Genomic DNA, 17769 nt, shown 5'->3' on the forward strand with positions numbered 1-17769 from the left:
CTGTCTCTTCATGTCTTCATGTACATTCAAACTACTATTCAACCTGCTGCTCTCTGCTTAGCAGCTTGAAGGCAGTGGTTTAAAAAAAAAAAAAAAAAAGCAGGGCTGGAGATGTGGCTCAGTGGCAGAGTGCTTGCCTAAACACCATGAAGCACTGGGTTCCATCCCCAGTGGCATAAAAGAAAAATCAAAGAGGAAAAACACATGCATGTGCACGCACACATGCATGTGTGTATAAATATCAACATTTTATTTCAATAAAATAGTTTTTTAAAAGCTGAGGGCACCAAGGCCTCTGGGACTGACTTCTTTCCTTCCGTGTTCCATAGGACGCCTACCCATGGACTTCTCTTAGTTTGGAATGTTCCACCTTCTCTCAAGATGGCTTGATATTGAGGAGAGTGGGGCAGGCCCACAAAACAGAAAGTGTCATCAGTGACATTTTTCACGTGTAAAAGAAATACTACAATCATGAGCCGTTCAAGAGCTTTGCCCTTCCTGACTCCCGTCCTGCCCAGAGAACAAGCAGGCCTGCACGCTACATCTTTAAATATTTCTGGCTGAGCCCTCTTGCCACATCTGTCAGTAACATTCCAAGCTGGCTACCACATGTTCAGGCTCTGGCCTCCTTCCCTCTCCTGCCGAGGGCTCTGCTGTTTCAAGGGCACTGTGGGGCCACATGTCTCCCATTTCAGCTTCATCTTCAGTTAATCACATGTCTCAGAAACGACCGAATGTTTTCAAAAATTAGTTCCAAAAGAATGTTCATAGCTGAAATACCTATTTTCCTTGAGATGATTTTTTTAAAAATTCCACTTGATTAATCTATTAAAGTGAGTTAAAGTGTGTGTGTACATGCACACACAAACACACACACCAGCACACACCCACCAAATTTAGAGTACTAGGAGAAGACTGTTTCCTGCCAAAAGATCTAACAGAGGAAAGCTTATGTGCTGATCAAGTTTTAATAATGTGGTTAACAAGAAATGTACACCATTTAGCAAGCACACAAAGACTGTGGGTAGAACTACCGATCCCTGGAGCTTTCAGCTTCCCAGCCTGTTTTCTGCCTACCTTTGGAGTCATTTCGATAGTTACTACATTCAGAGAATCCAGGAGGACTGCATGGACAGATGAACCTTTATTTAAAAAAATAGCACTTCAAATAAATTAAAAGGGACAACCGTCAAGTGTTCAAATTGTGAAGAAATAGTTGAAAACCTAGAGAGACTCCAAGCTGCAGTCTTCTAACCTCATTCTTTGTCCAATGGCAAAAACCCGCACATTGCAGTACGCCCACTCCCTTCTTTCCCAACTGAGATGAAGGAAGCAATTGCAAGCAGGAGACCAGACGGAGGAGAAAGCTGCATCTGACTGGAATGAACATTGCCACGTACTTGCTAATACGGGTTTCACTTTATGACCAAATGTATTCTTTTAAAAATAAAAAAGGGGGGAGGGAAGCTGCATGTTTTTTAAAAATTGAAATTATTTAGGGATAAAACACTAACTCTAGTGCCTTTAACGGGCAATAGCAACTTTTTTCCTCCGAAGTCAAACACCATCCCCAGCTGAGCCTTTGTGCTACAAGCTTTTCAGGAGATGTTACCTAAACTTTATTAAAAGAAAAGAACAAGTTTAAATATAGACACTGGACTAGCCCAGTCTGTATTTTCAAGTCCACATTCTTCATCTGAAGCATTGCATCAGGGACCCCCCTGAGTCTGCATATTTTCAAGTTCACAGTACATGGAACCAGTTTTTCTTTTTAATTTTTTCCTCACTCAGAGCAGCCACACACAGTGGCCGTTGACGCCAGAACCTTGGGCGGGGCCTTTTCCTATGAGGCCTGGCCAGAGCTGCCCAAGGTTTCTCCTCAATGAGAATCGATGCTGTCATGCTCTATGGATGGGAAAAAAGCAAGAAAATAAAAGCACCTGGTACAGGTTTCATGAGATCCATTCGGATTCGCTAAGTTCCAAACCCGCTGCTGAATGCTGTTTGTCCACTCTGTGTGTTAACAGTTTGTGGCCTTGGAGTCAGTCTCAATTTGAAGAACTGTTATTGGATGCCCCAGAGGTTGATGCAATAGCAGCTCCAGCGGGGCTACTTGTGGAGACCGACTTTCGGATATGAGGCAGCAAGTAGGGGTCACAGGCCAGCTGCTGGACATCGATGCGGTCTTCCTTTCGGTAGGCCAAGCATCGCCGGATAAACGCCTGCAAAGGAAAGTTTCTTGTAGAAGGTTGCAGCAGACAATCCCAGCATCCCAGAGGGAAGAGGCTCTGGATCCACTGCCATGGGCCCAAAGCAGATATCTCCTGCAGAGAAGGGGCTTAAGGCCTTTCCTGGAAAACTATCGGGCAGACCCAGGGAAGATAAGGAAGGGCACCTCTCTGCTACTAGAGACTCCCCATCCCCTGCAGAAGGGCCTCTAAATACGCCGGCCCCTAAAGCAGTAGACCAACAAAAAAGTGCTTGTTTGGATGGGAAAAGTCTAACTTCAAGGTCCTGCATCAACAAACCATGGTCTCATGTGAACTTCCAAGAAAGTGGAAATTCTAAGCTTATACTACCACCAATGCAGTAAAAGGAGAATGACAATGATTGACATCACAACGTGTCACAGGCTTTGAAATGCTTTCCCTCCATACCCCATTTTTCCCCTGAAAGGTCTTTAAACAAATGATCAGGTACTATCTAAACCATTATTGGGAAAACTGAATAGGATTATATCCCCAAAGGTACTACAGACCAAAAACATATAGTGAGGGAGTTTGACAAGGAATTCAAATTTATACCAACATGGAGGTTTTCTTTCCACTAGGTATGAAAGGTTTGTAGTCTTACTTCTATAAGTCTTATCATAAATGACCTATGTAAGATTTATCATTTCCTGCTTGCTTTCTTCCTATCAATCAACTAGACAGTTCTATTTATCCAGTTTTATATGCAACTATTTTAAATAAATGAATCAATTCTGAAAAATCTAAAACAATATCATCAAAAGCTAGTAGGGTGATGATGATGTGCCAATGTAGGTTCATAAACAATAACAAATGTACTTCTCTGGTGTGAGATGTTGATATGGAAGGTTGCAGGAGAGGGGCAGGTGGTACATGGGAACTATGTATTTTCTGCTCAATTTTGCTGTGAACCTAACACTGCCCAAAAAACTCAAGTTTACTTACAACAAAACCTATAACAGACGATTTTCTATTTTTTCCATGTTTAATTAACAAAAGTATAATGCTACCTGTAATTCTAGCAACCCAGGAGGTTGAGGCATGAGGATCAAAAGTTAGATCCGGCATCAGCAACTAAGCAAGATCCTGTTTCAGAATAAAAAAATTTAAAAAAGGAAGGTGGGGGATAGCATGGGAACATAGTGCAATGGTAAAATAACCCTGGTTTCTATCCCCAGTACATACCAAAAAAAAAAAAAAAAAAGTATAATGCCAAATCTGTGTTTTCAGAAATCAAAGATACTTACTTGCTTGATTAAAGTATTTGGAAGATAAAAACAATTCACAGGAATGAATATAACAACACTTGGCTTTCTGAGAACTTTCTGCTGGATGTGGTAGCACATAGTTATAATTCCAGTTTACTTGGGAAGCTGAGGCAAGGCCAAAGATCACAAATTCGAGGCTAGCCTCAGCAACTTAATGAGACCCTGTCTCAAAGTGAAAAGGACTGGGCATGTGGCTCAATGGTACTGGGTTCAGTGTCCAGTACACCCCTGCCACATATACACACATGCAAAAACCTTTTTTAAGAGTTTAACAGGTCCTGTAGGGTCAGACACTGGTAAAATAAATTTCTTTTATCTTGAATTTTCTTTCTACATACCTGCCAGTGTAGGCTCTTAAAAGTGCAAATGGATCACATAGTTGTCCTAATTACACCCCTTGTCTGCTTTCCACCACGTTTCATAATGGCTCAGGGCCTCTTCTACCCTCTCCCCTCTCCTCTTGGACCTGTGAGCTCATTCCCACACTGAGCTGTGCCTACTTCTATCAAGAACTTTCCCCACAGATCTACGCATGGCTTTCACCTTCACAATCAATGGTTCAAGACACTGCTCAAAACATCCATTCATCATCGAGGCCTTCCCCAACTATGCCATCAAAAAAGGAGCTCCCACCTTCCAAAGCCGACCCCCTCCCCAGCTTACTCTAATTTATTTTCTTCATAACATTTATAACCATCTGAAATACATCCAATTGTGTGTTAATGTCTCTCCTACTGGAATATAAGTTCCATAAAGACAGGGAACGCATCTGTATAGTTTACTGCTACATGTGCACAATTCCATCTCCACTACCTACAACACTGTCCAGTGACTAACAGGCACTCAATAACTATTTGCTGTGAAAGGAGAGGGAGAGAAGAGGGTAGGGGTTGGAGAAATAACATATTTAGAAGGAGGCAAAAAAAAAAAAAAAAAAAAAAAAAAGGGAAATAGGAGGCAAGTAGCAGGAAAACTCAGAGTATTTCTGTATTCTTTACAGCAGGTCCATCCAATTTAATGTCAAGAGCATTTATTCATCTATTTATTGAATGAATACTAGAATTTGACAAAAGTGGTATAAAGAAATAGCCTTCAGAGATCTCACAGATGAAAATTAAACATCTTTCAGGCAACCTGTCCTTCAGTGTTACCTGGATGGCAGATGACATGGTCACTACCTAAGAGCAACTGCAGAAATTACTGAGTGGCAAATTATTCAGTTCTCCTGAACCTCACAGTTACCCTGAAAGTGTTTCTGTTTCATGGGTGAAATAAAACAACTCAGAAAGTTTAAGTAAATTGGCCCAAAAGTCACACAGTTGTTGAGTGTAGTGCTGACATCAAATTAGGTCCATCAGTTCACCACTGGGCTCTCTCTAGCCTCTCCCAGGAATCAGAAAACCCTCCTGTGCCTAGGAATGTATTACAGAACTCATTTCTTGCAGATTTTGTTTTTTTGTTGGGGTGGGGGGAGGAGGTCCTGCGAATTGACCCCAGGGGCACTTTACCAATGAGCTACAGTTCCCGTTTTAAATTTTTTTGCGATCCTCTTGCCTCAGCCTCCCGAGCCACTGGAATTGCAGGGGGATATCACTGCACAGAGCTCTCCCTTGCAGATTTAATTTATTGGTTATGGAGTGCTTAAACTCCTATGATGGGGGCAGGAAGTTACCAGTTAGGAATTACAAACAACTACTAAAGATGTTCACTCTTTTCATGTAAATACATCAGTGAGACAACTTGGAAAACAGACTCCTTTCTAATCTACTTCACATAGGTGTGCTATGAGGGAACAGCAAGACCGAACACTCCTAAAAGGAATTAAGACTCACACTGCTTGCTTTGACTTTAAAGTTGCTGAAGGACCATCCAATGGAGCTGACCACCACTGATCTTAAATAGCTCTGGTTAATACATAAGATCAAGTATATGAGTAGCTAATGGAATCTTCGTTTGCATATGCAGCAAGACTGATATTTATAGCTTTCTTTCACCATCCACTCCATGGTTTCCTTGGCCCCAGTTGAGTGTTTGATATGCCTTCACCAACTGCTATAGGACTTTACGTTTACCACTCACTGCTGTTTAACCTCAAGCCTTAGTACCATATTATTCCTCCCACATGGGACGTTGTTCACAAAATTGATAATTCCTGAATAGGGATGAGGCTGGGAATCCTTCCTATAGCCCACAACGCCTGGTACATCACCACTCAATTGCTCTCCTTTCTCTGCCTGACTCTAGGGAGCCTTCATGGATTAAAAACCCAACTATCAACATTACTTTATTGAACTTGGAGAGGAGATGGGTAGAGTAAAAGCATATTCTCTTATTTTTAGGAATATTAACTCATGCCTATCATTTTTTTTTTTTTTTTGGATGGGGAGGTGGGGGGCTGGGGTTTGAACTCAGGGGTACTGATCACTGAGCCACATTCCCATTCCCAGTCCTGTTTTGTACTTTATTTAGAGACAGGGTCTCAGTGAGTTGCTTAGTGTCTTACTTTTGCTGAGGCTGGCTTTGAACTCATGATCCTCCTGCCTTAGTCTCCCGAGCCCCTGGGATTACAGGCATGTGCCACCGTAATTGATTTTCATATCAAATATTACATATCCACTACTACTCAAAGAAACAACAGAAAGAAAAGCAGTCCGTTCTGCTGCTGATGGGTCAAACTTACCTTTGCTTCAGGTGTTACTACTGGCTTTGGTGGGAACTGTACTTCAGTAGCTTTAAGAATAGTATTCTCCTGTAGATGTCTTGCTGGACTGGTTATGGCCAAAGGGCTGTCATATTAAAAACAAAACAAAACCAAACAAGCAAATAAGGGTGGGTCTCTGATTGAGAATACATCAGAGCACAGGGAAAGGGAGAGGAAAATACATCTCCCTGTCCATGGCTGGAAGGAATCCTGGAGATGATTTCCTTCATTTCACAGGTAAGGGGGAAGGCTCACAGTTTAAGGACTAGGTCAAGGCAGAGCAGGGACCAGCAGCAGCATTCCTATCTCAAGCTTTGTTCACCACAAAAAAGGGGGAAGATTCAGAGCAGGTACCAGCAACCTCTTCTACTCTGAGTGACACCTGTGGGTCTAAGCACTACACACATGTGCCTGCCCCTGACTCATGGAAGATGCAGACAAAAAAGGATAGAAAGGAAGTAAAGAGTAGAAGAACTAAGGAGAGAGTGGAACAAAATAAGGGCTGGGACCACTTGGTGCCAGTATCTGTCCCCAGATTGCCCTTCCTAATAAACTCTTTTTTCTTTTTTAATTTTTTAGGTGTTGATAGACCTTTATTTTTATTCACTTATTTATATGCAGTGCTGAGAATCAAACCTAGTGCCTCACACATGCTAGGCAAGTGCTCTACTACTGAGCCAAAACTCCAGCCCTGATAAACTCTTTAAAATAAGTTCAAGCTTACTTTCATCTCTACCATCTTTCTATTGAGAGACCTTAAATGATTCTTTCTAGATGACCTTTACCACTACTATCAGCAGCCAATTCAAAATCATCAGAGTATATAAATAATAATTAAGCCCCCACTAGTTTCCCTGAATAGTCTCCCTGTTTCAAAGAGGTAGGAGAAAGCCAAGGAGAAGTCAAAGGGGACCCTGTCATCTGGATTAAGAGCTTGGTCTGTGGGAGTATAATCAAAATGTTAGGAGTTCAGAGGTGCTTCAGGACTCCCATCTAGCTTATAATCAGAGCCTAATGGGATTGCTGAGACACACAAACACTGAAGACTGAAATAGGAATAAATATACACAACTGGAGCCCTGTGAATTTATAAGTTATACTTACAAATGTGAAAATTCATTAGATGTAGTTACTACCTGGGTTATTACTTATTCAAATAACATCACTCAATCAGAGATAAGAGACAAGAGATACTTTCTGACATGACCTCTCCAGTATAAAATGTAAAGCATGCTTTCATTAACAACAGCTTTAACTAATGGGTAGTTAGAAATAAAGTCTAGGGATTTTCTAAATTTTATTCTTAGGACCCTTGAGAATGATCTTGAAAAGACTGTTCACTGTCAACTACTTCATGTTAAATCCCTACACATATGAGAATCAAAACATGTTCTGGATCTAATTGAGAACAGCAAAAATGCATGTTTTCAATGGTCCAGCAGAATTCAGTAGGTAGCCTGTACTTGAGAATTTGTGCTTATGCATAAAGTTATTAGTATGTCTGTATTTTCTCTGAACTATTACTTTTTGGATTCCATTTAGTATTACCCAATGATTAACTCCAAGAACAAATCCACAAGATACACGCCACAGAGGAAGCAAGTCAAGCTGCTGCCTCACCCCTTCTTCCTTACCTTCCTTCCATACAGACACTGGTAGAAGATCACACCCACTGACCAGACATCGACTTTATTTGAGATTTTTGGTGGTTCTTTCCCAACCACAAAACACTCTGGTGGTAAATACCTGGGAGAAAAGATAAATAAAAATTCTTAGGAAAGTGAATATATAAATCTAAAACAAGTACAAAAAGGCAAAATAGGGCTGGGGAGATAGCTCAGTTGGTAGAGTGCTTGCCTTGCAAGTACAAGGTCCAGAGTTCAATCCCTAGCACCACACACACACACACACACACAAAAAAAGGCAAAATAAAAGTTATTGTTGATAATAGCAACATCTGGGTTTTAAATCGACTTAGAAAATATGACAGTCAATGAAAAGATCTAGGAAGATGGCAATGCCATATAGGCATTAAAATACATTTCTTGTTTTACAGAGAGAGGTAAATGTTCTCCTTAGTCTGCAGTCTCCTTTCCTGGAGTTGTACCTAATTCAAGTGTCATTCAACATGGGTTTTTTTGGTGGTCCTAGGGATCGAATCCAGGGCCTTGCCCATGCTAGGCAAGCACTCCACCACTGGGCTATATAAACCTGTTAAGGTTTTTTTTTAAAATATTTTTTAAGTTGTTGATCGCTACCTTTATTTCTTTATATACAGTGCTGAGAATTGAACCCAGTACCTCTCACATGCCAGGCAAGTCACTGAGCCACAACCCCAGTCCCTCAACAGGTTTTTAAATGGGGTGGGGACACAAATGAAAAGACTTTCTTTTTACAATCACTTTATCAACAAACATTAAAATATAACTAGAAATGGTTTCCTTTCATGTTGCCTGAAGATGTCTCTAATATCATTAAATGATTTGTTTTTGTTTTATGATGCTGGGGATTGAAACCAAGGCTTTTCACTGAGCTATATACTCCCAGCCCTTAAAAATTATTAAGTATTTTGTTTTGTTTCTGATTTTTTTTATTTTTTTGTTTGTTTGTCCTTGGGGACTGAACCCAAGGACACTTTACCACTAAGCTATAGCCCCAGGTCTTTTCATTTTTAAATTTTGAGATCGCATCACACTAAGTTGCTGAGGGTCTCATTAAGTTGTCCAGACTGGCCTTGAACTTGAGGTCTTCCTGCCTCAATCTCTCAAGTAGCTGGGACTTACAGGTGCCTGTCACCATGCCCAGAAAAATTAATAAGTGTTTTTAAAAAGCCAAATTAATTCAGGACTCAGTATAAATCTGGTGGGGGGGCTACTCAGTCCTGTTTTTTTTTTTTTTTAATTTAATTTTTTTTTTTTTTTTTTTTTTTTATGGTACTGGGGATCAAACTCAGGGGCTTGTGCTTGCAAGGCAAGCACTCTACAGCTGAGCTAACTCCCCAGCCTGTTTTTTGTTTTTTTTTTTTAAATCAGGAATTGAACCCAGGGGGTTGCTTAACCACTAAGCTGCATTCCCAGTCCATTTTTATTTTTTATTTAGCTACAAGAGTCTGAGTTGCTTAGGGCCTCGCTTGGTTGCGGATGCTGGCTTTGAACTTGCGATTCTTGCATCGGCTTTGAATCATTTGGGATTATAGCATGTGCTCTACTCTGCCTTGTTAAGGTAGCCTCTTGTGAAATCTTGACCCAGAATTAACTCCGTAAATCAAGGGTGAGTTGGTGTGGTGGCACACACTTGTAATCCAATTCCTTGGGAGGTTGAGGCAGGAGAATCACAATTTCAAGGCCAGCTGGGGCAACTTAGTAAGGACCCCTGTCCTAAAAGGAAAATAAAAAGGACTGGGGCGACTCCTTAGTGTCTAGAGCACTTGCATAGTATGTAGAAGGTCCTGGGTTTGATCCATTGTACTGCCAGCAAAAACAAAACAAACAAAACAGGCTGGGTTGTGGTTCAGTGGAAGAGCACTTGCCTAGCATGTGTGAGGCACTGGGTTTGATTCTCAGCTCTGCATATAAATAAATAAATGTATACCAACAATAACAAAAATTAAAAATAAACCAACAAATCAAAAGACATTGAGGTCCAAATTACCAACAGGTTTTATATTTTCTACTTTAAGGGGGATTGGGTGCTTACTGGCAGACTAACAAAGAGTGTAGTGAAGCAAAAGTCAAACTTCTTGCTAGCACAACTTGTTTTCTCACCTAAATTCCTTCCCTCCCCACAAATGGTCTCTAAAGAAACCAGAGGACAGCTGACCACATCAAATTGTAAGGTATGGAAAGTTAAGTGCTTCTGGGCATTCAGGAAACCAAACATATAGACCTAGAGTCTTACTTTGGCACAATTAGAAGGTAGAATTCTGAAGAGAACAGATCAATTCTATAGATTTTTGTGCTGGCAAAATCCATTCTGTGGAAAACTCCTCTATTTTGGACCCTCATTGTGTTCCTGGTATCAAATCTAAACTTAGAGCTTAAAGGGACCATAAGAGGTGAGAGGCAGAATGTTCCTCCTCCATTTGCCATCTCTGTCAAACTTAGTTCAAATGAAAGGCCTTCCTTTCTTTTCTTTTTTATTTATTTGTCTATTCATTTGTTTTTGTGAGGTAGGAGTCTTGCTATGTTCCTAAGCTGTACTTGAACTACTGGTCTCAAGTAATCCTCCTGCCTCAGCCTCCTGAGTAGCTGGGAATACAGATTTATGCCCTGGGCACAGCTTTCCCCGCTCCTCTTTAAAAGAAGTTTATTCACTTGTCTCTTATTTTTCTTAATAAATATTTTTGGATGATAAGGGCCTTTGACTAGATGATTATTTCACAATGAAAACTTTCAGCCAAAACGTGCTGAGGGCTGGGGAGTATAGCTCAGTAATACAGTGTGTGCTTATTAGCTTGCAGGAGGCCCTGGATTTAATCCCCAGCACCACAAAAAACAAAACCAAATAACCAGCTGGGCACAATGAGGAGCTTCTGTAGTCCCAGGTCTGGGGGGATGGGGAGGCTGAGGCTGGAGGATGGCTTGAGTTTGGCAGTTCCAGAGGAGACTGGGCAACATAGTGAGATACAAACAACAAAACAAAAACAGTTTCCAATTTATGGCACTAATAACAGACTACAAAGTAAAGTTCTTAAAAAACAAAACCCACATTGAAAAATTAAATATGGATCCAGAACTTACCAAGAAAGAAAAAAGTCAAAGAAACAAAAAAATATAGGAAAAAATTCTAAAAGAAACATCTCTTCCAAGTGCCACAAAAATCTCCCTGGATCCAAGCTTTCACAGACTTGATTCTTTAATATATAAAACTTAAATATGATCTTAGATAAATAACAACATAATCTTGATTCTAAAATGATCATTTTAATGTGTTTATAACTTTTGGTGGAGGCGGGTACGGAAGATCAGGGGTGTTGGTGAACTCATCCAAAGGCAGCCCATAATTTGGCAAGACTTCCAGAATATAAATGGCACTTGTACTTGACAGTACGAGTCTGGTAAATATTTTCTAGGTCTCAGTTTCTCCATCTATAAATGAAGAAAATAAACTAGTTTCTTCACCCAAATAACCACTGAAAACAAAGATTCTCATTTCCTGTCAAGGACTCTGGGAAGAGTGAAGAGTGCGATGATGCCTCCACTGAACTGTGTTAAAAACACACACACAGCTCTATTTCTATCACATTAAAATCCTCTCACAGAGAAACGATGTTCAAGGCATAGTCTATGGCTCACTTTATTTTAAAGAAGCAATCAATGTAGAAGAATTCTGGAACTACTAAAACCTGTAAGTAGTCACTCAGAATGTTATATTCTCCCTGTATATTTGTAGCTCTCTGGGTCATCTTAAGAGGATCACATAGGGGATGGTGACTATGATGTTTCTGCTAACACAGAGACTCTTCAAACCTTCAAAAAAATCTATAAAATTTTTCAGAAAGCCCCCTTTCTTACTTGCATTATGAAAAATCTTCAAACATAATCTAAAGTAAAAAGAATAGTAAAATAATCCCCTAGTAATCATTCTCCAGCTTTAATAAGCATCACCATATGGCAATCTTTGTTCATATACACCCCTTTCCACAAAACCCCCACCTAAAATACAAATATGAGACAAAATGTCTTTTTTTTGGTTTGTTTGTTTGGTGGACTGGGGAGTGAACCCAGGGCCTCATGCATGTGAGGTTAAGCACTCTGCCACTGAGCTACATCCCAGGCCTTCATATGATCTTTATTTAAATTTCAACTGCTCACCTTTTCATAACTAAGCTTAAGACATTAAGTAGCAATAAGAACATGAAAATAAAAGGACCATTTAAAAGAAAGAGCTATCAACACAAAACCCAAAATCTAAATTTCAGCAAATTTATATAGTTGAGGTATATTCCCCAATTTCCAACAGCAGATATTTTTTGCATCAGTTAGTGACAGGGACACTAACCCCACAATAACTATCATTACCGAATAAACACTGTAAGTGCAGCTTCTATTTAACCTCAAATTTCGAGTTTTAATTTAGAGACTGACTCTTTACTATAGGCACCAACTCCACAAGCACAAGGAGCAACAGAAAGCAGAGTGTGGTGCACAGTGCATTAGTAGCCTCACTCTGCGCTTAGTCAATGGCAAGGTCCTCTTCCCTGTCTGCTTCCTTCCTTTTCATTCCTAGTCAGTATTGGCCAGGACCTCCAGTCCCAAATTTAAGTGACTCCGGATCCTGGGTACAAGAGCATGTTACTCCTTCCTTAGTGCTAAGGAGCCTTTCCAGGTTCAAAATCACAGATACCAATATGTGGCTTTGTATAACCACCTTGGAAGGGAAAAGAAAGCTTCGTTAACATGCTTTTTACAATTACAATTTTTACAATTACAAAGTTAATGTTTGGCCACAGGTATGTTTTATGGTTCTCACTGTCCAAAGTAAATAGCAAAGGGAAAAAGTAATAGTAGGTAGGAATAGAAGACGTTATAGGAATTGGTAGGCAAAACTAGCTGGAGTAGGGTGGTTGCAGGGAAGACGGTGATAGCAGATGGTGAGAAGAAATGTGTCTCACAACTTTGTAGACATGGCTAACAGACATGGATAAACTTCTGGTAAACTATGCTCACTTTTTCCTGTATAGATTTCATGGGATGCTGTGGTTTTTTTTCCATCCTGATCTTCACAACTCCTTAATTCTTGATAGTCCATCATCCTCAGGCAACTCTAGAAACAAATCCCTCATCCCATTAACCCATGAAGAGAGAGACTTCCGTTTGTACTGAAAAGAATTTGGGGCCACTCTTTATATACCACATGAGCAACCTCATTCTCTACTGACTTGTAAGGGCAGTCCCATGGAGAAAACACACATCTCAAAGACCTGGCCACACATAAGGTTTTCTCTCTCTCAAGGGTTTTCAAGAGAGGAAAGAAAAAGTAAGACAATTAATACAAAGGGTCAAACTGCTGAAAAGACAGTTACATTATTTCTGCCTTAGTACACAGTATATGGAAATTGGCAATTACCAAGGCAGAGCCACATCTCTACCAGTCAACTTGCCAGGCCTCCTGGATACCTACCAATAAGTACCAGCACCTTGTGACGTTAGCTCCATGCCATCCACTGAATTGTAGCTATCGTCATCCATGATCTTGGAAAGACCAAAAATCTGTAATTTTTATCTCTCACACGCTGTACCATTTACTAAAAGAATATTACCTAAAAGATGAAAATCTTCGTGAATAAGCAGAGACTTACTTATTAAGAGAAAAATTCAGTTGTAATAACAGACAAAAAGGGAAAACTGAACTCGAATTCTTGCAACCATCCAAATCTTGGGAATATAACTAACTCTGGGTGCTACAGGAGAGTCCTTGATGTCTACTGGAAACTTCTGTTTCCAAGAATTACCTGCTTAATGTGCCAAAACCACTATGAGCACTGGAAACAGAAATAACTCGCCAAAGTAAAATATCACTTGTATTGTTGGTCAAAATGGTGGGAAAGCTTCATGTGAACTTTAGTGAAATCTCTACCCTATTTAGGGACAGAAATGTGTGGGGTATGTGTGGGGAGCGGTTAAAAAAACATGCAAGAGGGCTGGGGAGATAGCTCAGCTGGCAGAGTGCTTGCCTTGCAAGCACAAGGCCCTGAGTTCGATCACCAGTACCGCAAAAAAAAAAAAAAAAATGCAAGGGAATGGAAGCTAAGCTCACAGCGCCACCTACAGGTCATATGGCACAAGTGCGCTGAATTCATAGATGTAAAACCTGGTCAGAGTAGCCATATTTTTAAAAATCATTTATTATAATTAATTTTTCAGTCACCTGATTTCTTTTAGAACATTAAAGAATAGCTAATAGCGCTGGGCACAGTGGCGCACGCCTGTAATCCAGCAGCTTGGGAGGCTGAGGCCGGAGGATTGTGAGTTTAAAGCCAGCCTCGGCTATTAGTGAGATCCTGTCTCAAAATAAAAAATAAAAAGGGCTTGGGATGTGGCTCAGTGGTTAAGCACCCCTGAACTAATCCCCAGTACCAAAAAAAAAAAAAAAAAAAAAAAAAAAGAGAGAGAGAGAGAAATATACGTGCCCTATATTCTTTGCTGGCGACTATCAAAGTTATGTGATAATCCTTCAAAAAGATAAAATTTTTTAAATTTAAGGAATGGGAGGCATACATGCAAATAAGTCATTTAGGGGGCACTTATCAAAGAGACTTGAGCAGGGAACCACTACATAGTGTGAGTAATGAGAAAAAGCAAAACTAACTTGCCAGAACGTTCTTCTCAATGCGACTGACATCATAGAGTGCCCTGGGCTCTGCAGACAAAGGCCTTGTTTCTCCAGAGTGTTTAATCTGACCCACCCACCTGCCTAACCCAGCTTTAGAGGCAGGACTCCTTGCTTCCCACACCTACTGGGCAAACTAGAGTCAGATTGTTACGAGGCCTCCTTGGCTCCTGTCAAATTCTCTAACTGTACAAATTAAAGATCAATCAGAAGACTGAAAAGTCACCAAAGTTTGACATACCTGGTTTGAGGTCATAGTGTATGATGGGAGGTTTTATTTCATTTAGGTACTTTAAAGCATTCACACATCTGCATGATAAATGGATCGGGCCTCTTTCTCCGACATTAATTTGTGCTGTTTCAGGTAGAAGTCCAGATCATTTCCCTCACAGTACTCTATACACTGTACAAAACCTAAAGACAAATAAACCAACATTTAACTGTGGGATAAGAACCGCCAATTAAGATGATCTAAACCAGTCCCAGAAAAACTTTAGGTCATTAGCTTCTCAATTCTTTCTCTGTTCCTTAAAATACTCTTCTATTCTTTACTTGGTATCTTCTACCTGAGTGATTCACAGAAGAAAAGTGCTTGCTCCTCTTGAAGAAGAATTTCACGCCCACCCTGTTGGCCTTAGCTCTGCTGAGAGTCACCACTGAACAGCTCTTCTGGACCCCAGACTCGAAAAACACTGACAAGAACTATAAGGTATGAGTTAGACATCTTGTGAGGGTCTCCTTTACATACTCATATCATGCACACAATTCTAAACAACTATGCTGTGATCAAGTACACAATTCTCAGCAAACATTTTATATAACCCTGAGTGCTGACTGTGAAGAAGAATACAGAGTTTGTCCAGGTCCCAAAAATTGGGTACATATTATATATCCTGGCAGTATGGCATAATGCTACACAAATGTGTTATTACATGGTATTGGGTCTATTTTTTCTTCATTTATGTCAACACAGCTGTACACATTTAAGATCCACATTTAAGATGACATGTCATTAGTGGCATTGTGGGTCATGTGCCTATCTTCCAAGGTGTTATAAATTGAAGTAAGGCTTTTTGAACTATTCCAATATCCCTGAGAGATGAGTACCTTTTGAACTATTCTAACTTGTAACAATGTTGGGTTTATTAGTCAGGGTCTACCGGGAAACAAAAACACTTTTTAGTACAAGATGGATGTAGCTCAGGGGCAGAGTGCTTATCTACCAAGTGCAAGGCCCTGGGTTTGATCCCCAGTACTGCAAACAAACAAACATAAACTCCACACTTAAGTATTTAAGACAGAGGAGAAAGAAACTGATCATAAAGGTGATGGAAGAGCTGAAAGGACACACTGACCAGTGAGGAGCCCCAGAGGTCATCCACAGTAGAGAGTCATTAGCACGCTAAGGGTCAGAGGGAAGAGATGGTTCAACCAGAACACAGGGTCGCCAGGGGAAACTGGAACTGTGGAGTGGGGCTAGGAGGAGGAGATACTTCTTCTGCATCTCTGCCTCCCTATCTGCTGGACACCAACTAACACATGAGCTTGGTAAGCACAGTCTACAAGAAAGAGGCAACCCCACTAGACGCAGAGCAGGGAAGGATGAGGAAGAGACCCGAAAGCACACAGGCTCAGGACTGTGAGCTCTGGGCAACTGGGGACTTTCAAAAAGCACTGCAACTGACTGCAAACACAGTCTTGTGGAATCTAAAACCTGAATAATAGTTTATATGTCTTATGAAACCCAGCAGGGCATGCTATCACTCTTCTTCTTCTTTTTTTTTTTTTTGCGGTGCTGGGGATTGGAACCCAGGGCCTCATGGTTGCAAGGCAAGCACTCTACTGACTGAGCTATCTCCCCAGCCCTAGGCTATCACTCTTGAGAATAAATATCTGAAATGTATAAGATGCTAAAATCCGAAACTCACTTTCATGCTCAGTGGACCAATTCTTTGGCCCAAATGCAAGGTAGAAATAAAATTTCACTTTTAACACCCAAACAATTTTCAGGAGACATTCTAGTTGTTTTTTGTTTTTTTTTTTTTTTGTGGTGGTGCTGGGGATTGAACCCAGGGCCTTGTGCTTGTGAGGCAGCACTCTACCAATTAAGCCTTATCCCTAGCCCAGGAGTACATTCTAAATGGTGTGGCTTATTTGGGTGAGAATTCATCATAAGCAATAGGAAGAACAAACAACTCAAGAGTACTATGAAATCAACATATCACATTAAAAGTGAATATATGCTGAGTGCAGTGGCACACAACTGTAATCCCAGTGGCTTGGGAGGCTGAGACAGGAGGATCCCGAGTTCAAAGCCAGCCTCAGCAATGCTGAGGCACTAAGCAACTCAATGAGATCTATCTCTAAATAAAATACAAAATAGGTCTGGGGATGTGGCTCAGTAATTGAGTGACCCTGAGTTCAATCCCTGGTACCAAAAAAAAAAAGGTGAGTATATAATTCAGAACATCAGATAATCCAAGCCATTATATTTTTCTTTGAAATAGTTTTACTACTCAGATTTTAGAGGGGGGTCTGCCCGGCATTTAAGGAATCTACTCAAAGCAAAACAGTGATGCTACCCTGTGAAGACGTGCCCCAGGTTTCCCACTCCTGCTCTCTAACTAGATTATTTTTCTGCATCCTACTCCATGCAAAACACAAATGGCTGTGCCTGGTACACAAGGCCTCCTCAATGAAAAGGGACTAATACCCTGAGCAGATGCAAGAGAGACAAGTCATGATTCCAAAGGGAATATGGCCTTTTGGGGATATTTCTAAATGTCAGCCAATTATCTGTGTAGCTATTTAAGACAGCTGCTGGCTGAATAGGCTAAAATTTCTAGAATCACTCCAGGATGCTAAGGGAACACCTGCAGGCCAGAGTTAAGGTATGTTCTCCTCACTCAGGCCAGACTCCTATAGAGAAAACATTTTCCAAGTGTTGAATATTTCTTGACTCCTGGATAAGCCCAGAGGTTTCTAGAATTTACTTATGTATACAGGTAATAACAGATAAGATTATCCAAGACCTTACATAAGTCATTTCTCTGGTTCTCAAATATACCTATGCAGAAGGTTGAAGAAGAAGATAGGTTTAAAATCTAATATCCCATATCCCTATGAACTACATTTCAACTTGGGAGCACTGGGGCTCCATACTTCACTTGCGGCCACACACCCATAATCTTGTTCCTGGGAAACATCATCTTGCTGATAC

At 40.5% G+C, this 17769-nt stretch overlaps 1 protein-coding gene across 1 annotated transcript in view; it reads right to left on the reverse strand.

The window, feature by feature from the left end:
- Positions 1-1125: 1125 nt before the first annotated feature.
- TLK2 (tousled like kinase 2) overlaps positions 1126-17769 on the reverse strand; it is a 111459-nt gene continuing 94815 nt past the window's right edge. Inside the window, 10 exon segments of the mRNA XM_079134982.1 lie at positions 1126-2222; positions 6198-6273; positions 6275-6303; positions 7853-7964; positions 13341-13426; positions 13428-13445; positions 13451-13479; positions 14791-14863; positions 14866-14949; positions 14951-14963. Of these exon segments, the coding sequence (XP_078991108.1) occupies positions 2049-2222; positions 6198-6273; positions 6275-6303; positions 7853-7964; positions 13341-13426; positions 13428-13445; positions 13451-13479; positions 14791-14863; positions 14866-14949; positions 14951-14963 (694 nt within the window). The 3' untranslated portion in view covers positions 1126-2048.

The sequence above is a fragment of the Sciurus vulgaris genome, assembly GCF_902686455.1.
Source record: "Sciurus vulgaris genome assembly, chromosome: 3".
NCBI classification, from domain to species: Eukaryota; Metazoa; Chordata; class Mammalia; order Rodentia; family Sciuridae; genus Sciurus; species Sciurus vulgaris.